At 40.1% G+C, this 26,617-nt stretch overlaps 1 protein-coding gene across 2 annotated transcripts in view; it reads left to right on the forward strand.

Moving 5' to 3' along the window:
* Positions 1–26,617, forward strand: part of plcb1l (phospholipase C beta 1-like) — a 131,497-nt gene that overhangs the window by 91,880 nt on the left and 13,000 nt on the right. Inside the window, exons 10-32 of one of the 2 annotated variants that reach the window (XM_080883519.1) lie at positions 655–801; positions 1,981–2,138; positions 5,993–6,075; positions 7,071–7,155; positions 12,519–12,693; positions 14,490–14,576; positions 15,025–15,095; positions 15,324–15,420; positions 15,510–15,594; positions 16,153–16,277; positions 16,387–16,541; positions 16,621–16,785; positions 17,210–17,309; positions 17,927–18,031; positions 18,117–18,232; positions 20,893–21,022; positions 21,396–21,449; positions 21,778–21,997; positions 23,443–23,611; positions 25,569–25,645; positions 25,734–25,823; positions 25,979–26,036; positions 26,284–26,370. In XM_080883519.1, the coding sequence (XP_080739645.1) occupies positions 655–801; positions 1,981–2,138; positions 5,993–6,075; positions 7,071–7,155; positions 12,519–12,693; positions 14,490–14,576; positions 15,025–15,095; positions 15,324–15,420; positions 15,510–15,594; positions 16,153–16,277; positions 16,387–16,541; positions 16,621–16,785; positions 17,210–17,309; positions 17,927–18,031; positions 18,117–18,232; positions 20,893–21,022; positions 21,396–21,449; positions 21,778–21,997; positions 23,443–23,611; positions 25,569–25,645; positions 25,734–25,823; positions 25,979–26,036; positions 26,284–26,370 (2,639 nt within the window). Of the gene's footprint in view, positions 1–654; positions 802–1,980; positions 2,139–5,992; positions 6,076–7,070; positions 7,156–12,518; positions 12,694–14,489; positions 14,577–15,024; positions 15,096–15,323; positions 15,421–15,509; positions 15,595–16,152; positions 16,278–16,386; positions 16,542–16,620; positions 16,786–17,209; positions 17,310–17,926; positions 18,032–18,116; positions 18,233–20,892; positions 21,023–21,395; positions 21,450–21,777; positions 21,998–23,442; positions 23,612–25,568; positions 25,646–25,733; positions 25,824–25,978; positions 26,037–26,283; positions 26,371–26,617 lie in introns of those variants that run through there. The other variant, XR_013971812.1, reaches the window with a different exon arrangement.

Consider the following 26,617-nt stretch of genomic DNA (forward strand, 5'->3'; position numbering starts at 1 on the left):
TAATCTGAGTTATTGGATCCCAAACTGCTTTGGAGTTTGTTTGCAATTGGACTGAGGCCGAGGAATCCAGAGCGGTTCATTTGTGGTGAAAACTCAATCGACCCAACCGCCAGGTGTACGCTTCGAGTGTGACCTAAACACCTTCCTGTAGCCTGGTGTGTTTTCTATTCTGCGATCCAGCAGAGCAGCACAGATGCGCAGAGAGTTTCTCTGTGTTATCGACTTGTCCAGAACACCTTTCTGGACAAGTTTACTTTTGTTCCTAACGCTCCAGACTCATCTGACTAATAACTGAAGTGAGCGTTCTCATGTGGTTTGCAGTGACGCAGTTGAGCTCACCTGGAGTTTACTTGTTTTTTCTGTGTGAAAAGAAACTAAACCACAGGAAAAAGACACAAGTCTACAAACTCATCAACTGATTTGGACCAAAGTAAATAAACTTTAGGTGTGAAAATGAACAATGTACAGAATAATCTGTATCAAGCTTTAAATACACAGTTAGCAAATCAGCTCATTGTTGTTTTGTAGTCTTTTTTGTGGAAATTGTTGCCATCTGGAAAAACAGAGAACATCACAATACAATTAGATTTGGACGCTTGAACCAAAAACAATGTTTTCACGCTTAGGATGCTGACTGCTGTTGTGTTCATGCAGGTCAGATCTCAGCAGAAGGCTTCACCAGGTACCTGAATGCAGAAGAGAACAGCATCATTCCTCCTGAGAAGCTGGACCAGAGTGAAGACATGACCTTTCCCCTCTCTCACTATTTCATCAACTCCTCACACAACACATACCTCACAGGTAAGCACGTACACACGTTAAAACTTCTTCTATCGGTCTGCTTGCGCAATCACGTTCAACTTGATTTTCCTCCTGACTGATTGCACAGGGAGATCCTTTATTCTCCCATAAATGAAAAGATCAGTCGTTCATTTAGAAATACAATTATGGTTGAAGTGAATACACTCAACTTTATACCTCATGGGTCAGTCAATCAAATGCACCCTTGCATATCAGGCTCCCTTTCTTGTGTTACTTCTCAAGAGGTTATCCACTCAAGTCATGCCATGATACTTGATTCATTGATATTCATGAGTTAAATATTTCTTTGGACTGGTAGTCAAAGTAACTCCCTGCGGTGCACAAGCATGGCTGGCACAATAGAGAGGCCATTTTCTCTTCAATGGATATTAGAATTCATCTATTCAAATCTATTCTGGGGGGAACTGAAGAGCATTGAATCTTTGAAGTGGATCAGATTTCGGCAGCGATTGGAAAAAATTGAATTTTCTGTAATAGCCCAGCCTCATAGCTGGTGGAATGAAGAAATGAGAAAAACAAACACGAGGTCTTTTAATTTTCTCCTCACGAACTGTGTTTTTCTTTAGGTATTTTCATAGTGACTCATACTATGCTATTCTAATAGGGAGCAGAAGCGTGTTGCAATGTGGAGTCTATTTCTGTCCATGAGGCATTTGTGTTTCACAACTTCACACACAAAAAGAGCCATGCAGAATCATTAGTTTGATAACAGGACAAGCATTTCATGTTATTGACCGATCGTAAATTATATTTTAAAATTAAAGTAATTGTGAAGAAATATTTCACCTCATGGAGTTGCTTAAAGATGTCAATTAAACAAGTTTTTGAGAGAAAAAATGAGAAAAGAGTGAAGTAAATGAATGGCATCACACCAAGTGAGAACATAGCTGCCTCTCACTTTAACACACTTCCACTTATTTTGTGGAAACATGCTGCTAATGTGAAGAGATAATTGCTTCGCTAATGGTGACAGGGTGATGAGATTTGCCTGCTTCAGATAACGACAGTTGTATTGTTTTTACTGCATGTGACGAACAATACAGTTAATGAGCTCTTGAAAAGTGGGAGGATGTGCTTTTGTGGGCATCCTGTTTCTTTTTGGATCAACTTAGCCGATACCTGTAAGAGCTGTTTTTTGTGTTCGTGTGTTCGGTGCAGCCGGCCAGCTCGCAGGCAACTCTTCGGTCGAGATGTACAAACAGGTCCTCCTTTCTGGGTGCCGCTGCATTGAACTGGACTGTTGGAAGGGTCGCACCACAGAAGAAGAGCCTGTTATCACCCATGGCTTCACCATGACAACTGAAATCTCCTTCAAGGTAACACAAGGAGAGACGGTGATGGTGATATACGGGAGGGCTTGGTTGGGGGTTGGGAAGCAAAGGGAACGTTTTCACGGAAGGGTATTCTGCTCAACAGATCATCCACCCACTGCTACTAACCCAACTGTTAGGGTTAATTTAACAATGCTGTGTTATTAAATTTAAACTTAGAATTAAATAACTTGTAAATAAATTTGGTTTATCCATTACTAAATCAGGTTTAAAAATATCTAAAGAGAAGAACACTGAAAAGCTTATAAATTAAAAAAAAATGCATAAATTCACATATTCTAGATGCAGGATTTCTCCACATTTTATCTTTAAAAAATTCTCAAAGAGTTCTTTCAGGCCAGCTGAATATGCTGTTAGCCATGTAAACGTACTCAGTTTTACAACAAAATGCAGAAGCTTTAACAGAAAAAAAGAATATTGTACACACTGGGAGGCGAGCGTGGATCGGGGCGATCGTGGCTCAAGAGTTGGGTGGTCGTCTTGTAATCGGAAGGTTGCTGGTTCAAGCCCCGGCTTGAACAGTCTCGGTCGTTGGACAAGACACTTCACCCATTGCCTACTGGTGGTGGTCAGAGGGCCCGGTGGCGCCTGTGTCCGGCAGCCTCGCCTCTGTCAGTGCGCCCCAGGGCAGCTGTGGCTCCAATGCAGCTTGCCATCACCAGTGTGTGAATGGGTGGATGTCTGGATGTGTAAAGCGCTTTGGGGTCCTTAGGGACTAGTAAAGCGCTATACAAGTACAGGCCATTTACCATTTCTCTGTGTTATTTCATCTTCCAATAAACGGATCCATTGTCATAAACTCAGAATTAATCTAATCTGGTTTGTGAAAGCCACCACGTTGTCCCGCCATCATAAAGACAGTGGCCAAAATGGACAGACCGGCCACATACTGTACGTGGCACGCCAAAGGCAGAGAAGAAGAGAACCCACAGGCATTCACATGCCGTGGATTGATTCAAAATATGAACATCATACCTATAATTTATCATCTGAAAAGGGGTCCCTATCACCAAACAAGTGAAAACGCAAAGGACAACAGACCAGTGTTCTGAGAAACTGTCCTACTTTGGCAAGTCATCCTACCCATATGATTATTTGACGGTGACTTCTGACCAACTCTAACCATAACCATAACCATTAGAAATATTTACAATAGCTGAAGGACGGTTTCCGAGCTAGGATGGATTCCCAGAACACCAATGTCTGGAAAAAAGTCACCTTCTCCCTCCTCACTTCACGCCTCATCTCCTGAGCAGAAGTCAGAGCTCTAACACACAAAAATGTTCAAACAGGTTCTTATTTATTCCAGATATTGTCACAGTTACTTATTGCAAGCAGATTAAATATGCGAGCCTCCCCATTCCAGAAAGCTGACCACGAGCCGGCTAAACAACAGCATATGGTTATAAGCTAACATTATGCTAGCTAATCTTCAGCTGGAGTGTCCTAAAAATCACACTTTCCCTCGGATAAACAGTTTTATTATGTTCTTACATCGTGTAAGAAGTTATTCAAATAAAGCTTTGCTAATGCTAGCTAAAAGCAGCTAACAAAGGCTGACAGAAAAGTTTAGGATATCCTCAAGTCACCTCAGTGTCGCTGTCGGAAGTGAGCTTCACTGACTCATCAGACTTCCTTAACAAAGTTTTTACAGCCTCCTCGGGAGTAAATAGACATGTACACCAACTGAAATAAGCAGCCGACTGTCAGCCTGCACACACTACAGATGAACGGCAGCAAAAGTACTCAGATGACTGCGATCTACTGACATTTAGTGGTTAGATCTTGAACACGGTACTTTTGAAGATGCAAAATGAATTGGTTAACAAAGATTTAGAAACTTAGATGTAGATACCTTTATTTCTAATATATATATATATATATATAAATTCTGTGTGTTATCTTTACTGTAAAATCCTTCAGGACATGGTGGCTCTGTTGACTATAAAATCATGATACAGTACAGTCTCAAAAGGTTGATTCTGTTCATCTGGAAGTATCGTTTTCAATGGGAGAAATGTTTCGTCACTCATCCAAGGGACTTCTTCAGTCTCAGCTGACTGCAGGTTTCCCCAGTCCTATAAACAGTACATTTGCACAATGACTGAAACCAGCCCACTGAATGAACAATGGGCTGGGAGGTCAGTTCCTTGATCATTAATATGTAAAATCTCATGACCATTGATCAACAACCACTGATCAAAGCTCATTAATCAATGGCCATGAGTACCATTCACAGAGAGTTGGGGAATGACTGCAATCACAGCATTGTAAGATGATGAAAGATGGACCCTTAGCCCCCCTCCTCGATTCACAGATGGTATTGCCCTTTTCACGTAAATGGCCTCCTTGACTCCCCACTCAAACCAGCGTTCCTGTCCAGGATGTGTACATCCTCATCACTGAAAGAGTGTCCACTGGCCTGTAGGTGTAAATAGATAGCACACTGATTCTGTGATACTGGATGTGTCTGTCCACTTTTCCCCCACAATTTCCTCCCACACAAAGAGGGGGGATTCATCCAGCCTGCATTTTCTAATAAAAATTTCAATAACTTATCCCTCAGGGATGCAATACAGTATATTGATGTGTCAATATTTTGTACGTACTTAAGGAGGATTTCAGTCTTTATTGATCTGGTGACACATGTGGTCACTGGTGTCAAATAAACTGAATTATTTTAATAAAAAGAACCCATCTGAGGATTTGGAGGCGTGCAACCATGTGTCTACAGCTCTTAATCTAGGAGCTAACTGTGGTTCTTTCTTGTTCTGCTACTCTTTTGCAGACCTTAAAAATGGTCGACTGACAAAAAATGGATAAATACTTGCAAAATAAAAATGCAGACACACTTCTAAGTGTGATCATGGTCAAAACTAACAAACAATGCTCCCTGGGAAATGCTGTACTAAGGGGAGTGAAGAGAAGAGTTTACAAACTGTTTGATTTAATTCATTTAATTAATTTCCCTTTGCTTTGATTGACATCAGGGCAATAGTAAACCTCACCACAACTATATATATTTAAAAAAACACATTTCAACAGACAAGTATAGACTGAAGAAGAGATAGAAAAAGCAAAAAGTGGGGCATGCAAGGAGCAGATGGCAAATCGTAAGAAACAGGGATGCGCTGAATAACCCTAGAAAGAGAAGCACCGAGGGGCAATTAACTGACGACGAGATGCTTTCATAGGAGGAGAAGGGCATGAAAATTTAAGGGCAGAGTAGTGTCAAGACAAAAGAAGAAAGAAATGGGTGAACTGATTGATGGAGGAAATTTAGATCTAATGAAAGTAACAGAAGAAGCAGAACAAGCCTAATGCAATTAGTCTGAGAGTGAAATGCAAAAAGAGAAGAGTTGTAAAAGATGGAAGAGAGCTACAGGTTGAAGGGGTTGAGTTACAGACAAAGATTTTTATTGGAGGAAATGAAGGCTTTTACTGAACTGCCACTATTGTTAATGATGGTGTAATTGACTCAGACAATGAGTGGCTTAGAAATCTAATATCGGATGTTGAACTGTCTTCAGCAGAGTTGGGGAATGATTCAACAATATCGCTCAGCTCCCATTTATTTAAATACCTGCAATCGATGACCTACTGTATGGGATTTTTGTTCACATTGTTGTATTCAGGTTCATAGACAAAACAATGTCACTGTAGTTAATGACTTCAAAAGGTTTCGATATTTCTTTTAAGGGCATTTTAGTAATTCTTGGAAACCAGTAGCAAACTCCTGTGTTTTCATTATGTATGACATTAATTAGATAATGATCCAACACTGAGCCTATGTTGTAATTTACAGGTATATTTTGTATTCTTTGTGTTTGGGTATTTAGGAGGTAATTGAAGCTATAGCAGAGTGTGCCTTCAAGACCTCGCCTTTCCCCATCATCCTGTCCTTTGAGAATCACGTGGACTCGTAAGTTAACAGTTTACCTTGTTGCCTTAAGAGGTTCCAATTGTGCCAGAATTATCTTTACATGTGCGCTGCCTATGTTGATTCAACATGTGACATGTTGCACTTTCTGTTCTTTGACTCATGCTCAAAGAACACAATGGCAGCCTGATGTTTTGCTATCTCAGTCGCTATGTGGTCAACGTGAGTCGTCAGTGGCAAGTTTCTTAATGAACCGCTTGATGTTTGGGTATTATTCTTGCACTGGTGTTATGGGTACTGGAAGCAGTCAAAATAGAAATCTAAAGATACGTGTAAGCAGTTTCTCAGGTATACCCAGATACATCATTGTAACAAAATGTTATATACTGTGTCCTGTGAAACTTTAATTTAAAAGTACGGTAAATGCATTCCACTAAATTAGGCAGTTTTCCATTTGTTGTATTCGACAATAAGCTTAATACAGTTTCAAAAGGATTTATGTATTACACATGGGTGCAGTTACTGAACTGTGGACCATCTCCCCGACAGGGAAACAGGAGACAGGAATGCCTGGTGCTAACTTATTTGCAGTGACTAAACTTTCAAATTAAGAGCGCGGGTATTACACAATAGCAAATTGATTACGTTCTGAAATATACTTGGTGGTCACTGATATTAACATATTAACTACCCTCCAGGTAGTTAATATGTATGGGGGAACTTACATACAGAATCTGTTCATAAATAAAGTATTAACCAAGGTTTTCTTCTTTCAGTATTATAAAAATATATCTTCATACTGTTAAGCATATTGATGAGGACTGTCCGTCAGCAGGACTGTCAATATGTCTAACCAACCACTTTGTTTTTTATCAACTGTGTAAACACCTGTAGAGCTAGGGACATGCTTCTGATGAATCCTTTCATCTTTAATGGCACCAAGATACTCTGGGGCAACATACATATTCAGGATATTGATATTTAGTGGAGAAATCATGATTGTGTATGTGTGTGTGTCTTTGTGTGATGACTCCCAGACCAAAGCAGCAGGCTAAGATGGCTGAGTATTGCCGGTCAATATTTGGAGACGCATTACTGACAGAACCTCTGGAGAAATATCTTGTGAGTATATAAGATCTCCACGCACCCGCTACATTTGCTTGTGCTCACGCTCACATTCACACTTGCTTGACTCTTTCCAACACACGAACACATATGATACAACAACAGTGAGGCATTCAGAAGATACTATCACACAGATGAGTGCACTAGAGAAATGAATGTCCTTGAACGCTGCTGCTCACCATGCTGCCCATATAAATGTTCTCTTTGAGGTAAAAACTCACATAGTTACTTACACACACACACACACACAGTACTGTGAAAAAGTCTTGAGGTCCCTCTCATTGCTTCATATTTTGCTTCCAAAGAGACTCCTGGGATTTTACACTCAATGCTGACCCACAAATCATTCAAGCATAAAAAAAGGCATCTAACACAAGAGACCAGCCAGTGTTTTGTCTGCACATACAGATAACTTGGCAAAGAATCCGTTTTAAATGGTATCCTTAGGCACTTTGTTACTAGCAACCTGTTGCAAAACACATAGTTTGTTCCATTTTCTCTAGTTAAATCTACGAAAAATACCAAAGATAAAACATTTTGACAGAATCTGTGAGATGCATCTGGACCTTTAGTTGATCCATCTACTGGTCACTGAAGCTTCATCAGAAACTGTCCCAGTGTATGGGTAACTGTCAAGAAGCCATTCTTAAGGTAAACAACAGAACTGGACTAGAAATCTGTGGCAACAGGCCTTATGGAGTGAAAAATTCAAATTGTAAATTGTTTGGGGTTGCATTTCAGCCAGTGGTGTTGGGGGACTTGTCAAAATTTATTGAGTTGCGAATGCAAAAAAAAGGATCATCATCCAATACCATCTGGAAAGTGTCTGATTAGCAACAGATAGCACACTGTTTCAACATTATCGAAGGCAGCCAACATCCAAAGAAGAGCTTTGAATGTCCCTCGAGAAGCCTTTTGTTGACAGGAAAGCTTGCCTAAGAGAGTTCAGGCTGTGCTGAAGAATAAACATGGTCATACCAAATATTGACTTTAAACTTTGTTGTTTGCCTTATATACTGTATTTCCATGAATGGACGTTTCAACAAATCAGTGCACCTGTTTCCCATTTTCTAAGCAAAATATAAAGAAATTAGTCTTGAGACTTTGCAATATCTATATATTAGGGGTGCAACGATACTCGTATCGATGTTGAACCGTTCGATACAGTGCTTTCGGTTCGGTACGCATATGTATTGAACAATACAAAATTTTTAATTTATTTGATCAACTTTTCTTCTGACGATGCTGTCTGTGTTGAGAGCTCAGTGGATCTGCGTTCGACTACTCCGCCTAGGCTGCACTGTTGAGCGCAGATCCACTGAGCGCAGCACAAGCTAGCAAGACAGAAGCTAAGCTCGTTGCAACATGGCAAATTGAACCTCCCCCACCCTCATTCAGATCTGGCCTTTGGAACTATTTTGGTCTTCATGTGAAGCATGACCCTGAAGGTAAGCGCGTCATGGACAAAAGTAAAACAGTATGTGGGATGTGCCACGCAATGCTCAATTACATTGGTGGGAACTACTGCGTTAGCGCAGTTTGCTCGGTAACGTGTTGACGCCGTCCAGCCCCACGCACGGGGCGATCCGCGGTAGCTTGTCAACGGAGATTTGCCGTGTTGTGGCGTTAACGTTATTTCAGATTAACGCTGACAGCACTAGTGGGAACACAATGAATATGACTGCACATTTACAACGACATCATCCTAGTGCAAAGACAAGTGGAAGCAGACAAAAACAACAAGCACGCATGCTACAAACTTTACCCGAGTCATTTAGACAGCCGTTAGCACATGATTCTCCTTATGTGGACCTGATATGTTTAATATGCTGCTGAGAATATAGCCCAGAAGAAGTGTATAGTATAGCTTTTATTTTGGAAAGAGCCATTTCTCTGTAATAAACTCTCCTTTCCAAAGATGAGTGATTTCTCGATCAGATAGATTTTTTTTTATTACTTTGTTGTTTCAGCAACATTAAATTTAAAAACTGTACTTTTGAGTTAAAATATATATTTATAATTTTAATAAATGACAAATTAAAAAAGCATGAACATTTTTTTGTATCGAAAAAATATTGAACCGTGACACCAAAGTGTCGAACCGAACCGTGAATTTTGTGTATCGTTGCACCCCTAGTATATATGTGTCTCTGTTTTTCTTTCTTTTTGTTTTCTTTGTCTCTTTCTCACACATAACACCATGTGACCTTTGGCACCTGGCAAAATATCCGGCTGCTGTTGTTTTTCATTGAAGCCTCAGCCACTTTCACTTTCTCTTAAACACGCACATAGCCGTGGAAGCTAACTTTTAACGAATCATCCCGCAATCGTGCTTATTCCTCCCTATCACGTCTGTGTTATCACAGCAGAGACTGCAAACAAAAGCCGTTTAAGATTAAAAGGAAGCATTTTCCGCTGTAATCTAAACGTGGCTTTTCTTGGCAGTCCTTTATCTCAGACAGGCCTTTCCTCTGTTGCCATGACTACCAGTTAAAAGCTTCCATTGTCCCTTTGTGGCCAAACTTCTTTCCCCCCCCCCAAGGCGTCTTTGTGTGTAATGACGCAGGCTCTTACGTGAGGCAAATGTAGACACTTGCACACAAACTCTCGCAAGGACTTTTAGGCACTTCTCACAGTGCGTACGTGAAAACATGCCTCGCAAACAGTTCTGCACATATATGTACTTTAATGTACCGCTTACTCCTCTCGCGTCATTCTCCTGGGATGACGTTATTCCCTTTGGCACAACACTGTGGAGCAGCTAAAGTTCCCAGCAGCAGTAAGATGCAGAATTATCTCACACACGCAGGGAGCTCCTTCAGCACTGCTGCCTGCCAGAGTCACAGCCCGCTGAGAATTACAGCCTTCTGACTGGATTTGACATTGAAGTATTATCAGGGAGAAGCCTTTTGAATGGAGTGGCAGAGGGAAGGAGAAGGGGAGAGATATGAGGAGACAGACACCAAGGGAGAATTTAGAAAGATGGAAAGAGAAAGTGCCATTGAGGAATGAGCTTTCTACCACTGAGCATGTACAAACTAGGAAAGGTGAGAGCAATGACAGTCACTCCCATCTGGCATGGAGTCAGCTATGTATACAGCGTATCGAAAGGGATATCAGCCTGATAAGCCCACAGGGACCGGGGCAGATAGGGTAATACAGCTAGATGAAATCCAGCTCAACCTAGAGTGAGAATTAAGAGGATTAAAGTTTTCTTAGAAACTTGCGCTCCTACTCCATCTCCACTTTACAAAACTGTCAATCGCGTCCCACAATGACGACTGGTGATTTTCTTTTATTTTCAAAGTAAAAACAAAACAGTTTGAAAGCTTGATTCATCGTTTGTTTTCTTGCTTCTCTCACTATGCTGACAATGACTGTGTTGGCGAAAAACATTTTCATTGTAACTGCGTAAAATATATGAAATATTTGAAGGAATTAAACAATTTGTCTTGCGGTTTGTTTAATCTTGTTGGGGCTTCGTTTTAAGCTGCAGACAGACTATAACTGGCAAGGGGAGATATACGAGCACACATAAGGAGGCCAGATTGAGAATAATGTGGATGCAAAAGTTATAAACTGTCGGAGCTGTAAGGAGGCGAGTAAAATAAATAACCATATCCCAATAACTGAAGTTAAAACACTTTTACATAGCAAAGACTTAATTACTTCCTCTAACATGCGCTTGCGGGACATGCAGCACTCCTCTCCGCCTTCTGCTCACATTGTTTGAACATATAGACCCGAACATTTAACAGTTCATCCCCTGTTAAAAAGAAAGCAACATTTTTTAAAAGATTTAAGACTCACAGTCCCTCAGTGTAAAGATACTTATTAACAAAGTTGTACTTCCCTGAAAGTATTATTGGAAAAAAGCACTTTGAGTATTAATAGTAAATTTACACATTTTGAGGAAATTTTAAAACATTTGCTTAAATTTTGAAGAACAATTTGACCCAATTCAAAAAAAACTTGCTTCCCTTTCTTATGTTACATCCAGACCAGATACTCTTATCATACCCAGCATGCACTTGGAACAAAATGCTAAGACTATTCCCTTCATTGAACAATTTCTGTTTATGTAATGTGAAATTGTCGTATAGTCATATGTCTTATAACAAATGAACGTAACAAGCAAAATACTGAAAATGGTTTAGGGACAAGGACTGGACTGAAAACTTGAAACAGTTGAATCTAGCTTATTAAACGTCACAACCGTTGCTCTGAAATATCGTGGAGCAGATACGCCGTATGAAGCAACAAAACAAGGAAATACTTTCTCACTTTACCACTAGTATGATACTGAGGCTTGAAAGTGGTTAAGGGTGGCCAAATGGAACTTTTCACTTTCTTATCACAGCTGAGCGTAATTGTTTTCGACATTTGGGGGGGGAAAACCTTGATTGAGTTTATTTCATTAGGCTTTGTGCGGTGCATTTGAGTGCAATCAGGATTACTTGCCCCATCCAATTTTGCTTTTCCTCCCTGGTAACTGTCAGTGAGGTGAATGCAAACAGGATGGCTAATCTTTGTCGTAAGATTTCCCCCGCAGCAACATTAGCAGAGCGTAGATAGACATGTGCGGAAAATAGGTCACAAGAAGGAAAATCTTGGCGTTAGTTGGTGTATGAATCACTGTTTTGTTGCTCTTGATTCTCAAGTTGCTCAAGTAAAAGTTTGATATGTTTAAGTGAGGTTATGTTTATAGTTGATATGTTGTAAACACAGCAGTTTGAGCATGTGCGTGTGTTTATTCTGCACCACTGAATTGCTCATTAGTGAAATATTATTATCCCTAAACACTGTGATCCAAAAGCAGCGTATCCCATAAATAAATTGGAGATGTAGCGACTTTCTGTCCAGCTCATTTGAGAGAACGTGCGTTTGTGTTTAATGTTTAGTTTCCTTGCAGGAAGCTGATTAAGGTGTTGCAAGCGTAGAATTTTTCCGCTATAACATGAGCCGAGTTTATAACACTCACAGCAGAAACAGTCATTTTTTACTAACCAGCTGCATCTAACCAGCGAACTCTTCCTTAGAGGATTTGAAAAGAGTAATAGCCACAAATTTACATTTTAAGTGGAACACTCTAGTAAACAACTTTAGTGTTTTCATCTGGTAATTAGCTAGTTTGTCAAAAAAAGAGAAAAAGACAGCTTAACTGTGATTGCACTGTAGCAATCTTTACCCATAAATTAGCATTTTGGAGCATTTGCTCTTGCTCAAATTTATATTTACAATTTTAATCAGGAAAAATAACTCATGTTCTCTCATCATCCAATATATCTGAAATTATTAATGTAGGAAAGCACCTTTCATTCATCTATAACTGCATCTTTCTCCTTCCACATTCCCTCTAGTTGGAGTCTGGCGTGCCGTTGCCCAGCCCGATGGAGCTGATGGGAAAGATCTTGGTGAAAAACAAAAAGAAACACCACAAGACAAGTGGAAGTGCAAAGAAAAAACTCTCTGAGCAGGTTTCTAACACCTGCAGTGATTCTTCCAGCGTGTGTGAGCCCTCCTCCCCAAGCGCAGGTACTGCACCTTTAATATAATACACACGCACGCACGCACGCACGCACGCACGCACGCACACACACACACACACAAATTCTACTAACAAAGCCATCAAATCACAATGGGCTCACTGAGTTATGATATTTCAGATGTGTAAAAGCTAGCCTAACCATCTGGGTCCCTCTGTACTGTGGACCAAGAGCTCTGTGCCGTCCAGAAACTGAATCACTGGAGCAAAACAGTGCTATTGTTTAACATTCATCACTTTCATGGCCCTCTCCATCAGTTGAAGGTATTATTGGCTGTTGCATGCACTCCCTGCAGGCATTATACATTTAAACCGGGGCATCTTAAACTCTGGCCAGTTGTGTGTGAGTGTGTATGTATAAAATGCTCTCTGCTTTTTGCTGTAACTGCCTAATATCAGTCCTATTTGTTCATACGTTTGCCTTTTCAGTTGTGTACTACATACGCACTCGCAACAGCACCAGGTCAGCTTTGGTGCTAAGGGATCTCAAAGTATGCCAAAAAATATCCCCCACAGCATTACACCCCCAGCCTGAACCGTTGATACAAAGTAGTCTGGATCCATGCTTTCATGTTGTTTATGCCAAATTCTGACTCTACCAGCTGACAGCCACAAGAAAAAATCGAAACTCAAATCTTCTCCTGTACACTTTTGGCGAGGCCGTGTGAATTGTAGCCTCAGTTTCCTGTTCTTGGCTGATAAGATGTGTGCGGTGTGTGTGTTGCTGTCCATCAGCTTTAAGGGTCGATGTGTTTCTTGTTCAGAGATGCTCATCTGCATACCTTGGTTATGACGGTGTTACTGACACCTTCCAATCACCATGAAGCAGTCTGTCCATTCTCCTCTGACGTCTAGCATCAACATGGCATTTCCTCCCGGAGAGCTGCCGCTGACTGGATATTTACTCTTTTTAGCAGCAACTCAGTGCTTTGATGCATGTAGACATGTTCAAGACAACCTGGGTCAATGAATGTTTTGATGAATATGGATTCTCCATAAACCCTAGAGATGGTTTTGTAGGAAAATCCCAGTAGATCAGCATTTTTTGAAATGCTCAGACTAGCCTGTCCGACCCAAGTTCAGAGTCATTTAAATCATTTTTTTGATGCTCATTTTGAACTTCAAAATGTCATCTTGGCCATATCTATATGCCTAAATGTATCAAGTTGCTGCTGTGTGATTGGCTGTAGTTATGTTATGTGTATCATTTGGTTGTTACAAATGAGTGAGAAATGAATGGAGAAACATGAACCCATGGCCCCCACAGTGAGAGTCTAGGACACATTTTGCTGGATATCCATGGTCCTGTAATCAATCACTTCTATCCTGATAAGTATGGAAATTATTTGAATCATTTAAGTCTAACATGGACTGACATGTTAGACTGTTCTCACCACCATCATCTTAAAAACACCAGGGTCCAGAGTCTGGGAAAATCAATATGAAGCAAACTGGAGCTCTGGTGGCAGGCAGTGGCCAAACATATATTGTTTTGTCTATTTATTTAACATCCATCTACATATTCCACTGGACCAAGCAACATGTCACCTTTAGTCTGCCCTGGTTGTTGAGCCTTAAGTTCTTCTTAGGCTAAAACACACTGCCCCCTGGTGTTGGAAAGTAAGCAGTACAAGTTAACAGTCAGGAGTCCTTTTTAACTGGTATACATGTTGTAAAATAACCTTCTTTTTTTTTTAAGATGATTTACTGAGTAAACTAAACAGTAAACTTTGAACTGAAAAATATGAGGATGATCTTCAGTGAGTGCTTTGTTTTTAAATCGCAGGTTCCACCAAAGAGGAAGTGGCAGACTCCACACAGCCCTCTGATGGTACTGAGCTTACACTGAGACCACAGGGCAGAAAGTCTATTGGTGAGTCCATGACCTCAGATGGAGACTTAAATCTTTAGTAGAGCCCTCATTAGGCTGGCACAGAAGCTATAGGTCAGACAATTACACCGTTAAAATCAATTTCCTCTGTCAGTGGGACCTTCGATTCAGTGGGAAATCTTAAGCAGATCTCTCATTATGTGGGTGCAGAGGCTGGGTCAGCTCAACCAAAACAATATTGAAATTCATTTCCTCTGTCTATGAGCGCCAATAAATTAGGACCTGCCAGCATGAGCCTTACTTGTGTCGCTGTTTTAAATGTAATGGAGGCAGTCGTGGGCTGTAAATGAAGACCATTTAAAGACAGACGGCTCCGTTCGTGTTTGTGCAACGTTTGCATTGATTTGGCAGAAATAAAAACTCAGTTTACACTCGTTTCAGCTTTGTTTCATGCATTTCTCTGCTATCCTGTCTGTGCCATGCATTCTAGGTGAAGTGGAGGCCGAAAGCGAGGACGAAGATGATGATGATGATGACTGTAAAAAGGGATCAATGGATGAGGTGGGTATCTTGCAGGTGACAGCCATCAGTTCAAATCCTGGTTATAATGGAAACAGACTGTTTAGCCTATATGTGCTGAAGTTGTCCTCTAGTGTATGATCATGTCTCCAAATTGTGTGTCTCCAAAATCAATAAAACCTTTGCAGAAGGATTCTAACAGACTTTTTTGGTAACGTTTCTGCTGCTTTGTATTTGTACGTTTTTTAATATGTGTGCTTCCATGTGTAGGGCACAGCAGGCAGTGAGGCATTCGCTACAGAGGAAATGTCCAACTTGGTCATCTACATCCAACCTGTCAAATTTAACAGCTTTGAGGCTTCCAAAAGTCAGTAACAACAATGAATACTGAATGTGCAGCAACAAACAGATCGCTGTTAAATAAGCTGACAATTTTATACCACTCTCAACCCACAGAGATCAATCGAAGCTACCAGATGTCATCCTTTGTCGAGACCAAAGCTTTAGAGCAGCTGACCAAATCTCCTGTAGAGTTTGTGGAGTATCCCTATGGTTATACCGAAGCATCTCTCTTTCTGTCCTTGCTAAGATAAGAATTTGTGCTTCAGTGTCTGATGCCATGGTTCTCAGCTGGGTGAGGAAAGAGTTGTTGCCTCAAGTGGGGGACTCCAAGTATCTCGAGGTCTTGCTCACAAGTGCAGCGATAGAGGAGAGGGATAGTTATATCTGTTGTGGTGTCGAGAACGTCATGAGCTGTTGGTAGTGATCGAAAGTTACACGAGAATAAATGAACTTCTTCTGAGAGTGTCTGGGCTCATTTTTTGGAGCTGATGGGTGAAAAGCTCAGAGTAGATGAGCATAGGTGTTTCAAGCATAGATGAACTGAAGAATAGCCTGTTATTTCAGCCTCATTTTACCCCTTCATAGTAGACAAAGGCTGAGTGTGTTCCTTTTAGCTTTTTCCTTAACTTGCTTTTGTGGATTATGTTGTTTGTGAGTGATTTTGGAGTAGTAATCCCAGCAGATGTTTAGTAGCATCACTTAGAAAGTATTTTCAGATGCAGGTCATGCAGTCTTGCCCTTAACAAGCTCTGTTCAGATACAACAAGCTGCAGCTGAGCAGGATCTACCCTAAAGGCACTCGAGTGGATTCATCCAACTACAACCCTCAGCTGTTCTGGAACGCAGGCTGTCAGCTGGTGGCTCTCAATTTCCAGACTATTGGTGAGAGGGAAGCCCAAAACACATTCCTTCACACTGAAGAATAAACTAAAACACTCTCACTTTTATGTCATTATCCAGGTTTAAATATGTTCCTATCCTCACCCCACAGATTTATCAATGCAGCTCAACCTGGGCATGTATGAATACAATGGGAAATGTGGCTACAGACTGAAACCAGAGTTTATGAGACGGCCGGATAAGCACTTTGACCCATTTACCGAGAGCACAGTGGATGGGATAGTAGCCAACACACTGTCTGTGAAGGTGTGTTTATGTTTGTGTTTTGTGTGTGTACGTGTGTGTGTGTAGCTTTCTCTCTGTATAATTAAATTTTTCCTTCCAGATCATCTCAGGCCAGTTCCTGTCAGATAAGAAAGTGGGCACATACGTGGAGATCGACATGTTTGGTTTACCAGTGGACACAAAGAGAAAAGCATTCAAGACCAAGACCTCTCAGGGCAATGCCATCAACCCTGTCTGGGAAGAGGAAGCCATTGTTTTTAAGAAGGTGAAACTATGGCCTTGTACACACGCAGTGGTAACATTAATTCCAATCATAGACTGTATATGCAGTGTTCTTGATGTACAGTCCATCAATCCTTTTTCATCCCTTTGAACTTATCTACTTATTCAGTCAAGGGATATGACTACTGTGGCTATCAATATGCAGATATTGATAGGTAGCTGTAATGGCTATATGTCATAAAGCTTGAAAAAAAACCTGGGGTGTCATTTAATTTCCATTTTGACATCTTTAGATAATTAAAGCGCTAACGCATTCATATTCAGTTTATACCTATGGATTTAAGCAGCAAAGCCACTGTTAAAAAAAAAAGGTTGGCTGCATTAATCTTGACCATCTGCTTCCAGTTAATAATATAACAGTAAAAACAATTTGTGTGTTTTATTCCCATTCATAATATTATTCTTAGGTTGTCCTGCCCACGCTAGCATCACTGAGGATAGCAGTGTTTGAGGAAGGAGGGAAGTTTATCGGACACCGCATCATTCCTGTGTCAGCCATCCGTCCAGGTGACAAAACTTTGCACTTATTCAGCATAATTTCACACATAGGTTGGCGTTTGGTCAATATCAAAAAAAATAACTTATATTAGACTTTATATATTTATAATACAGTTTGATAAATCATGAACATTTGCATAAGCTTTGCTTTGCTCTAAAGCCTGACCGATATTTCTGCCCTGATTTGTTGGTATGCCGACATCAGCTGTTGACTGATATATCAGTATCTGATTTTAGAACAGCTGATAGATGCAAATTTAAAAAGAACCAACCATGTTATGACTGTTGATATTGCATAGTTGCTCGACCAAAGGCCACTCTACAGCTTCCACGTTGGCACTTTGTTTGGAGCAAGTAATGCACGACTTGTTGTGACAATAGAACAAGATTTATTTAAACTGCATTGCCATTATTGTCTCAGTAGGGACTTATAAATAATTACATGTAACAGTTTTAGGGAAATCTGTGCATATTTCATGTCTGTGAAAGAAATGAAAAAATATTGTTTCATTACCAGATATCTGTATCAGTCTTAACAATCCAGTATTGGTCCAGCTGTTCTTTGCTTTGATGTAAAACTGTTGTTTCTGGAATGATAGAATTAAAATCTAACCCAAACCTTGCAGGCTATCACTACATCAGTCTGAGGAATGAGAAGAACCAGTCCCTGACGTTACCTGCTCTGTTTGTGTATGTTGAAGTAAAGGACTATGTCCCAGACACATTTGCAGGTAAGTCAGGTGATCGCAAGAAAGAAGAAAAACAGAAAAAGAAATGTGGTTTTTTCATCATCACTCTTTTCTTCCCTGTCCTCAGACGTCATTGAAGCCTTGTCCAATCCAATCCGCTATGTCAACCTGATGGAGCAAAGAGCCAATCAGCTGGCTGCTCTCACCTTGGAAGAGGGAGGGGAGGAGGAGGGTGACAAAGAGGTGTGTGTGTGTGTGTGTGTGTGTGTGTGTGTGTGTGTGTGTGTGTGTGTGTGTGTGTGTGTGTGTGTGTGTTTGTAGTTCTCTCTGCATCACAGGTCATCCAACATGTGTCTCTCCTCTGTACTCTTTGTGTTCATGCGTAAAAAGCTTTGAGGCCAATAATCAGTGGCTGATGAGATGAGCGGTCCCTCATCCAGATGGGCACTCTCCTCATTATGAGGAAGAATCTGGTTAAGAAGTCAAAATATATCATGGGGAAGGTGAGAAGATAAAGAGAGCAGAAACAATTTAGAAAGAGAAAAGCGTAAAAGGCTTTTTAATACCATCGCAAGTGCTTTGAAACCCACAGCCATCTAATAGCACTAGTGAATAAAATGATGGATTATTAAGCACAGCACCACAAGTTCACACAGATACTATCAGCAGACTTTGTTTGGAACAGTTTTTGTTTCTTGGTCACCCATGAGAGACTGTATTTCCAACCACTGCTATAGCGTCATTGCAGCAGCATCAAGTCTAATATGGCATCGATCTGCTAGATATCACAAATCACCCCTGCGTATATTACCACTGATTCTCAGGGGATGCTTTATTTTATGCCTGATGTTTTTAAGAAAAAGGCCAGCCTTAAAGTACATGAAATCCTAACAGTATCTATATAGTTTTACCCAAATAATATCTTAAATGCAGGTCTGTGTGTTTAACTGTTGTTTACAGTGTTTTGAATGATGTTGTGATGTATTGTGACTCAAGTAAAAGAGCAACAGTAAAGCACTGGAATACTTCCTACAGTGCTGATGAAAATAATTTCAAAATTGAAATACAGATAAAACCTGTGATAGATAAATAGTGGTGGGGTGACACTTTAAGCTTACATAAATACAGAGGTTGTTTAAAAAGATGCTCAGAAGTCAGTGGAGTTTACCATCAGGTCCTTAGGTAGTTGGACAGAGACACAGTTTTTGTCATTTTGCCTCTGTACACCATCACAGTCTATTTTAAGTTACGAAGTCACCCACAAACCCACAATTCCACATGAATGGAAAGTCCTGATGTGTGAGACTGTGTCATGAGGCTGAGTAGACTGAGGGGCGAAGGGCCTGTAGTACTAGGGAGCTGTGATCGCTTTGCAGTGTACCTGACCTCTAACTAGTGTCTTAATTGTAAGTCTCCTACTATAAAGCCTATCTACACTCACCTTAGCTGTGTTAATGTTATTATTTTATCGTATTATCAGTCTATTAAGATTGCACTTTGTATGCTGTAATGTTTTATCTTTCGCTCCTAACCAGGAACACTTAACCAAAATTTAAATTTTAGTGTACTTTGCTTGACTGTGTCATGAGATGTGATTGAAGTGCAGACTTACACAGCCCTGACAATGGTTTCATACAAAAGAATCACCAAAGACCAAGACTACTGTTTAAAACATTGCACGTTTAAAATATTTTTGTTTCTTTTCTTTTTTTTTTGCAAAAATGCAACTAAACTTTGTTTACAAAGATGGTATTTCTCACTTTAACCCTGCCCCAGGCAATAACAGTACAATCTACTTCACACATTAAAGCACGTAGTGACCAACGATGCACAGTATATACACGCAGTATAGGCAATCACACAGTTAAACTAGAGTTGGCAGTAAGCTTAAATTTTAGTACAGGCTCCAGTTTGAAAACAACTTAAATGGCAAGAAGCTCAGAATTCTGCTGCTTCAGAAAATGTGATTTATTTATTTTTTTGCTTTGTTTCAAAGTGACAACCAAGGAAATATTAGATCAGACAACTCAGACTAACAGGGTCAGCAACAGTGCAGCAAAGGGAGGAAACAGGGTTTTACTGAAGTTGTTCATTTGCAAGTAGGGGACTGTTTGAATTTACTCAATGGAGACGAGCACGAGTAATGTAGGTGCCAGTGTATCAGGTAACAGACACAGACTTAATTACTGAGGAGAGATGATTTCTAAGACTGGAGTGAGGATAAATTTAGGATGACAGACTAGGCAGGACGGAGTTATCTGGGGTTATTAGGAAAAGCGAACCGGAGAGCAGGGTTGTTCCTGAAGGGCTTCTTTGATCTGTTCTGCCAGCTGATATGATTACCCACGAGAATGGCCAACAGAGAGCTGTATCATGCTGTGACCATGGAAACAGTGACCGAAAGAGGCAGAGCGTGGAGCGCGGAGCACAGTGTGGGGAGATAAGTGTAGAGAGCAGAGGGGAGAAAAAAGGGAAACATTCGGTTAGCATGACAAAAAAACTAGATCATTTAAAATTGCATTAACCTTTCAGAGATAAGAGCGTATACGCCGACATTCAGGCAGGCCGACGGGAAATTAAGATCTGCTGCGCCTCAGCACAGGAAACCATGCTGAGAGTGGGTTACCAAAGCTATGTCTACAAACTAAGCTGCACGACACAACAGGGCCAACAAGTGAGTTCTGAATACAGGTGCAAAGGAAGGAATTACTCCTACTGTTAGACTCAAGCGTCTGGTTTTTTGTTTTCTTCTTTTTTATAGTGTACTTCATATGAAGAAGTTTGGAAGTATAATTCTGCAAAATGGAAACATGCCTGATTTAAATGATATTTGGGATTTAAGTTGTTCTGCAGTAGTTTTACTTTGCATTTGCTTAATCCTGAATGTTTCATATGATGCACAGGTGGAGACATTAAGTGATGCCCCCTCAGAATCAAAGGATCAGAGGATAACGCCCGCTGAGAACGGACTGAGCCACACACCCACTCCCCCCAAACCTCAGTCACTGGTCAGCCACCAGCCTCAGCCTGCAGGTACTAAAACAGCGTACCTGCCTTCATTATCATCATCATCGCTACACATCCACAGTCAAAAAGATATTCATGCCTGAAAGGCTGACTTTGAGTAATTTTGTACATTTTTCATATCATTGTGGTATATACGAACAATCTTAAATTTAATGGAATCTGGTCAAACTAAATGTATTTGATTAATGTACATTTAGTTTCTAACTAATTATTTGAATAAGTAAATCTTTGATATAATCTTGGGGAATATTATTTTTTTCTTACTGTCTGACTTGATTTAATATATATAACAATGCATTAGATTAATATAGATATCGCTGTTTGTACCCAGTTTACTGACTTTACTCCCACTTTAACTGATCCTGTGAATTCTGAACAGGCTCATTAAAACCATCAGTGAAGACTGAAGACATCATCCAGAGTGTTCTCACGGGTGAGCTTCTGATTGCTAGATCTATAGTGATTTTACTGATCTCTGTTCCTATCTTTATTTGAAATCACTTCTTATCAAAATTAAGTATTTATTAGACCTTTTGACTTGATTTGCAAGATAATAAATCCCTGTGTTGCCCATATTAAGGTCATATTTCTTTGTTCAAGATTAATTATTCATGGTTGCTTTTGCAGAGTAACAGCACTTTACTATTATGGCCGTCTTTAGCGATGGGAAACAGTGTAGTAAACATATAAAAGTTTGTTGTACAGTAGTTTATAATTTTTTCATTAGAAATCTTTTCCCTTGACCTTTCTCTTGTATTTAGAACTGGAGGCTCAGACAGTGGAGGAGCTGAAGCAACAGAAGGGCTTCATTCGGGAGCAGAGAAAGCAGTACAAGGAGATGAAGGAGCTGGTTCGGAAACACCACCGCAAGACCAGCGAGCTGATCAAGGAGCACCAGGCTCGTGTGTCGGAGCTGCAGAGCCAGCATCAGCGTCGGCGCTCTGCCCTGCAAAAGAGCCATAAAAGAGATGGTAAGAAAAGGTAGGTGGCCTCCTTTTCTAGTGTTCAGTTTTACTTTTATTTGCCTTCTTTTTGTTTTTGAAGTCGTCCCCTCCTGCTCTGTGTCTTTAAAAGAAATCCACTAAAACACATCCATGCAGTTAAGAAGAATAAAGTTACTTGCACTTTTTTCCTATACCAGCTCCCATGTAGACTCAGTGTTGTGTTTCAACCAAAAATACAATTAGTAACAAGCTCTTTTTTCCAACATAAAAGCTACTTTGCTCCCAGAGCAGGTTGCTCCGCATGTTTGATTTGGAAGATTTTCATTTTCTTCCTGACACATCTCTAAAGGGATTTGTTTCTCTCCTGGGATCAAACTGAGGATCTTTTGCTTGTCAGGCAAATTTGTTAACCACAACACTATAGAGAAGTGTGGAGTCAGTGGCACAGCCCTGATGAGCCTCTGATTCAACCTGTGTCAAAAGTGCAGATTTCTGACTATATTCCACATTTTAATTTTAATAGTGCTATTTTGTGAATTGTATTGAAAATTTTCATGTAAGTCCTAAACCGCAGAAATAGACTGAAACTTACAAAATAACCACACATGTTGTTGTGCACACATCTTACTGTAAATACCACAGAAGCTTTTTACATATTTTATGAGGTGATAATGATTCTGTTAAACTATGTAAAAAAGTACATGCAAACTCAATATGCCACACCACAGTGGAGTGCATACAGTACTAGTTAAAAGCAAACACAGGTATTAGTTGCTGAGCTGTTCATAGAATTTTAATGTTGCATAAGACTTCCTCCAAGTTTCAGGCATGTTCATGTCCAGAACAAGTGTCTATATCACAGACTCCACCTGCCCGGTCTTTCTTTGTGTTATAAATAACTTCAAACACCTAACATCTAAGTTTTTACCATCACTTCCTGAGAAAGTGCATGAAAATAATATTTTAATGTGCAGCAGACATGTGGTCAGAAATTTAAAGTGAACCCATTATTCCTCTCCTGATTTTCGTTCACATTTTCTTTGTTTTACATCAGTGCTGATTAATTTGCTCACAGAATATTTTCCCCAAATTCTTCATCTTTTGGCAAATGTGAGACGAGTCTTTGTGAGTGCAGAAGCCTACCTGCTGTTAAACCCTCTGTTTGCAAAACATGGCCACACCAAAGTTGGGTGGCGGGAATAGGAGGAAAAGAAGTAAAATAGCTCATTTCGGACAGGTGATGAACTGAGCTGCTGCACCAAGGCCTAGTACAGGAGAAATAATCATTTTTTATTATTTTCCACATCATGCAAAGGTAATCTAGTAGGTCATGTAAATAAATTTAGGAGTCAGAAGTGAGCATTATAGATTAGTAATGCTCTAATGATTCTAACAGTTACTGCATAAGATACTCTGCTGCGATTGAAGTATCTATCTTAACTTGTGCATGTTTTGTTTGTGTGTTTGCACGCATGTGTCCAGTCGGTCTGAACAATCTCTGTCCACACTGGATCAAGAGCTGTGTGACCTGGACCAGGAATGCAGCCAGAGACTGGCCGAACTGAAGGAACAGCAGCAACAGCAGCTCCTCACACTTCGCCAGGAGCAATACTACAGCGAAAAATACCAGAAACGAGAACACATCAAGCAGGTACTTCTCCTCAAATCCGACAATTAATTATGTGCAGATGTGAAGAAGACCCTCGTCTAGACCTGTCTGATACTGTGTGAATAAACCAAGTCTGTAAATAAAGACAGTAATCCCCTTTATGACTTCTCATCATTATTCAGGCCAACTTGATCTGAATAAAACTTAGATGAAAACAAAAATTATGTTCTGTGTAATTTTCATTTGCTCCCAGAGCGGATGTCGCTGCGTGTTGCAGTCATTTTTGGCTGTAAATCACACAGGCTGATAGCCGTAATCGTTTAATACTCTGGTGACACAGTGTGTAACACTTTGAGATGGAATCACTGGCACTGCCAGAGGAACATGTGAATGGAAAAATTACAAGGGAAATGACTGTTTAGGAAGTTTTCCTGGCTCATAGCTTTGGTTTCTTTCCCTTTGAGCTGCTAATTCAGCTCAGAAGGAAAAGGAAATAATTCAGTGCAAGGAGCCATTGATCAACGTTCAAGGGATCCTTTGAATTGACCAGATATAGTAAAATATGCGTGAAGAGAGGGCAGGAGAAGGTCATACACGTTCACATATTTGAACTGTGAGTCGAATAAATAACACTAATTGCAGATGAGCAAATGTACAGACTTTTAAAACTATTTTGGCACATGCTCTTACAGGGACACCACGCACCACTTTATTCTCTATAAGATATCCCTGATCTCCATTCCCCCTTTTATTATTTTCTGGGACTGCTTTTAAAATGCCATTTGAATGCACAAACAAAGCTTTAGTTCAGTTAATTCCGCACGTATTCCAGTCAAAACAATTTTGCAACCTTTCTTATAATTATCAGTAGATACACACTGCACATAGATGAATGGGAGATTGAGGACCTAATGTACTAAGTGATGCAAATTAGGTTGATGCTGCAGTATCCAGAATGCACAGGTGAGAGTGGAAAGCTTTGCATGTGAGCTTTAATAATGTGATCTATCAAGATCAGTGCATAACAGGCTGAGTAACCTACCAACTAAACAGTGTAGCTCTGTTTTTCTGCAAAAACAAGACGTTAATTCATATTAGTGAAGAAGAATTCTGATGTAAAAGTCTTGTTTTTGTTTAATTTTTTTTTGCACGCCACTCACAGCGTTGGGACATCCGTTCTGATAACGTCTCATCCTGGCAATGCAAATAAATGAAAACACTCTTAATGGGAAGTCCAACAAATACAAATGCAAAGGGATCAGCCACAAAAACAACCCTCTCTGTGCTTTTCAATCAGAAAATTGAAGCTGCATATTTTGTAGTTTTTATAATGCCAAAGGAGAGATTTGGACTGCAAGTGCTCTGCCTGTTAGCTGCCTATTTATAGACATCACACCAATTCTGAAACTTGTCTCCATACTAAGCTTGTATGCCCGTATGGACATGCGCTCCTATGCACTTTCCCCAGATAAATAATTGCCAGCTGTTGTGTTCTCACATAAACATCAGTAATATAAACAAGCATGTTCTGTATGTAAAACTGGGATAAACAGATCCCACACACAAATAGGAGCTTGCACTGATTTGTTTTGGATAATGTGCTGACAATCTCCAGCTGTCCTAAAGCTCAGAAAAGCAAGTGCAGACTAACCACAGCATGAATGCTGCTGGGTCATCCCCCTGTAGAATATTCCAGTCTTTGTTTTGCTGCCTGTGCTCAAGCTCTCTTGTGTGGCATGAAAAAATGAATGTATTCTGCTCCAATACCCCTGTGCAGTGAGCAGAGCGCAGGTGTCAGAAAAGTTTGTCCAAGCGTGGAATTAAAAAACAAAAAAGCTTAATGGAGATTGTTGTTTACAACATCTAAATGTTGTTTAATTATGATCAGAACTACAGCAACGGTCGCTTCAGTGATATATTATTTATGAAATAAACGATTAATTAAAAAGCTGATGTTTTCTGTCACATTTTTTTTGTTCTCTGTTCGTTCTCGTCCCAGTTGGTTGAGAAGCTGACCAGTATAGCAGAGGAATGCCAGAGCGCTCAGCTGAAAAAGCTCAGAGACATCTGTGAGAAGTAAGGATGGATACAGCACGCACTCTTATTCACTGAAACAAACAGAAATCACAACATTATTTTTTTTTAATTGTCCTAACATCAACAGAGAAAAGAAGGATCTTAAAAAGAAGATGGACAAGAAAAGGCAAGAGAAAATCAATGAGGCCAAATCCAAAGACAAGAATATGACAGAAGAGTAAGTGTGTATTTGGAAATATTAGGATTAATAAGCTGTTTCTATTTGGGCTTGGGTGTTTTAATTGTTTGACCACTAGGTGTCACCGTATGTTAAATATTTAGTTAAACTCTGACTACTTGCTTGGTTTGACTGATGATAAATCCTCCCCACAGAGAGAAGCTAGAGATCAACAGATCGTTTGTCAATGAGGTGGTGCAATATATCAAACGGGTAAGCGAGCAGCGATAGAGCTGTGGCGTTACAGAGCACTTAGAGCACTGAAAAATGGTGCTCTTTTTGCAAATTTGAGAAGATTTGCCTGAAATTTGCATCTACTTTATGACAAATTCACTTTATGATATAATTACCTTATACTGTGTGTGTGTGTGTGTGTGTGTGTGTGTGTGTGTGTGTGTGTGTGTGTGTGTGTGTGTGTGTGTGTGTGTGTGTGTGTGTGTGTGTGTGTGTGTTTTTCTAGTTGGAAGACGCCCAGAGTAAAAGACAGGAGAGGCTACTGGAGAAACACAAGGACATCCGCCAGCAAATCTTGGATGAGAGGCCAAAGGTATTATCTTGACCAATATACCAAGTAAATAAAATCTAAAATGCAAAAAATAAAAGTCAGATATTGCTCAAAAGAAGGCTTGTCAATCTATGTCTGGGCGTCTTCTACATATCTATGTATATATGGTTTCTATATACATATCTATGTATACCTAAAAACTATTACCAGACGGAAGAGCAGCTGAAATGATGTAACGACAGCTCAGCATTGCTGATATGTCCCCTTTGTCCCACATTAAGGTTGTTGG

The sequence above is a fragment of the Rhamphochromis sp. 'chilingali' genome, assembly GCF_963969265.1.
Source record: "Rhamphochromis sp. 'chilingali' genome assembly, chromosome: 5".
NCBI classification, from domain to species: Eukaryota; Metazoa; Chordata; class Actinopteri; order Cichliformes; family Cichlidae; genus Rhamphochromis; species Rhamphochromis sp. 'chilingali'.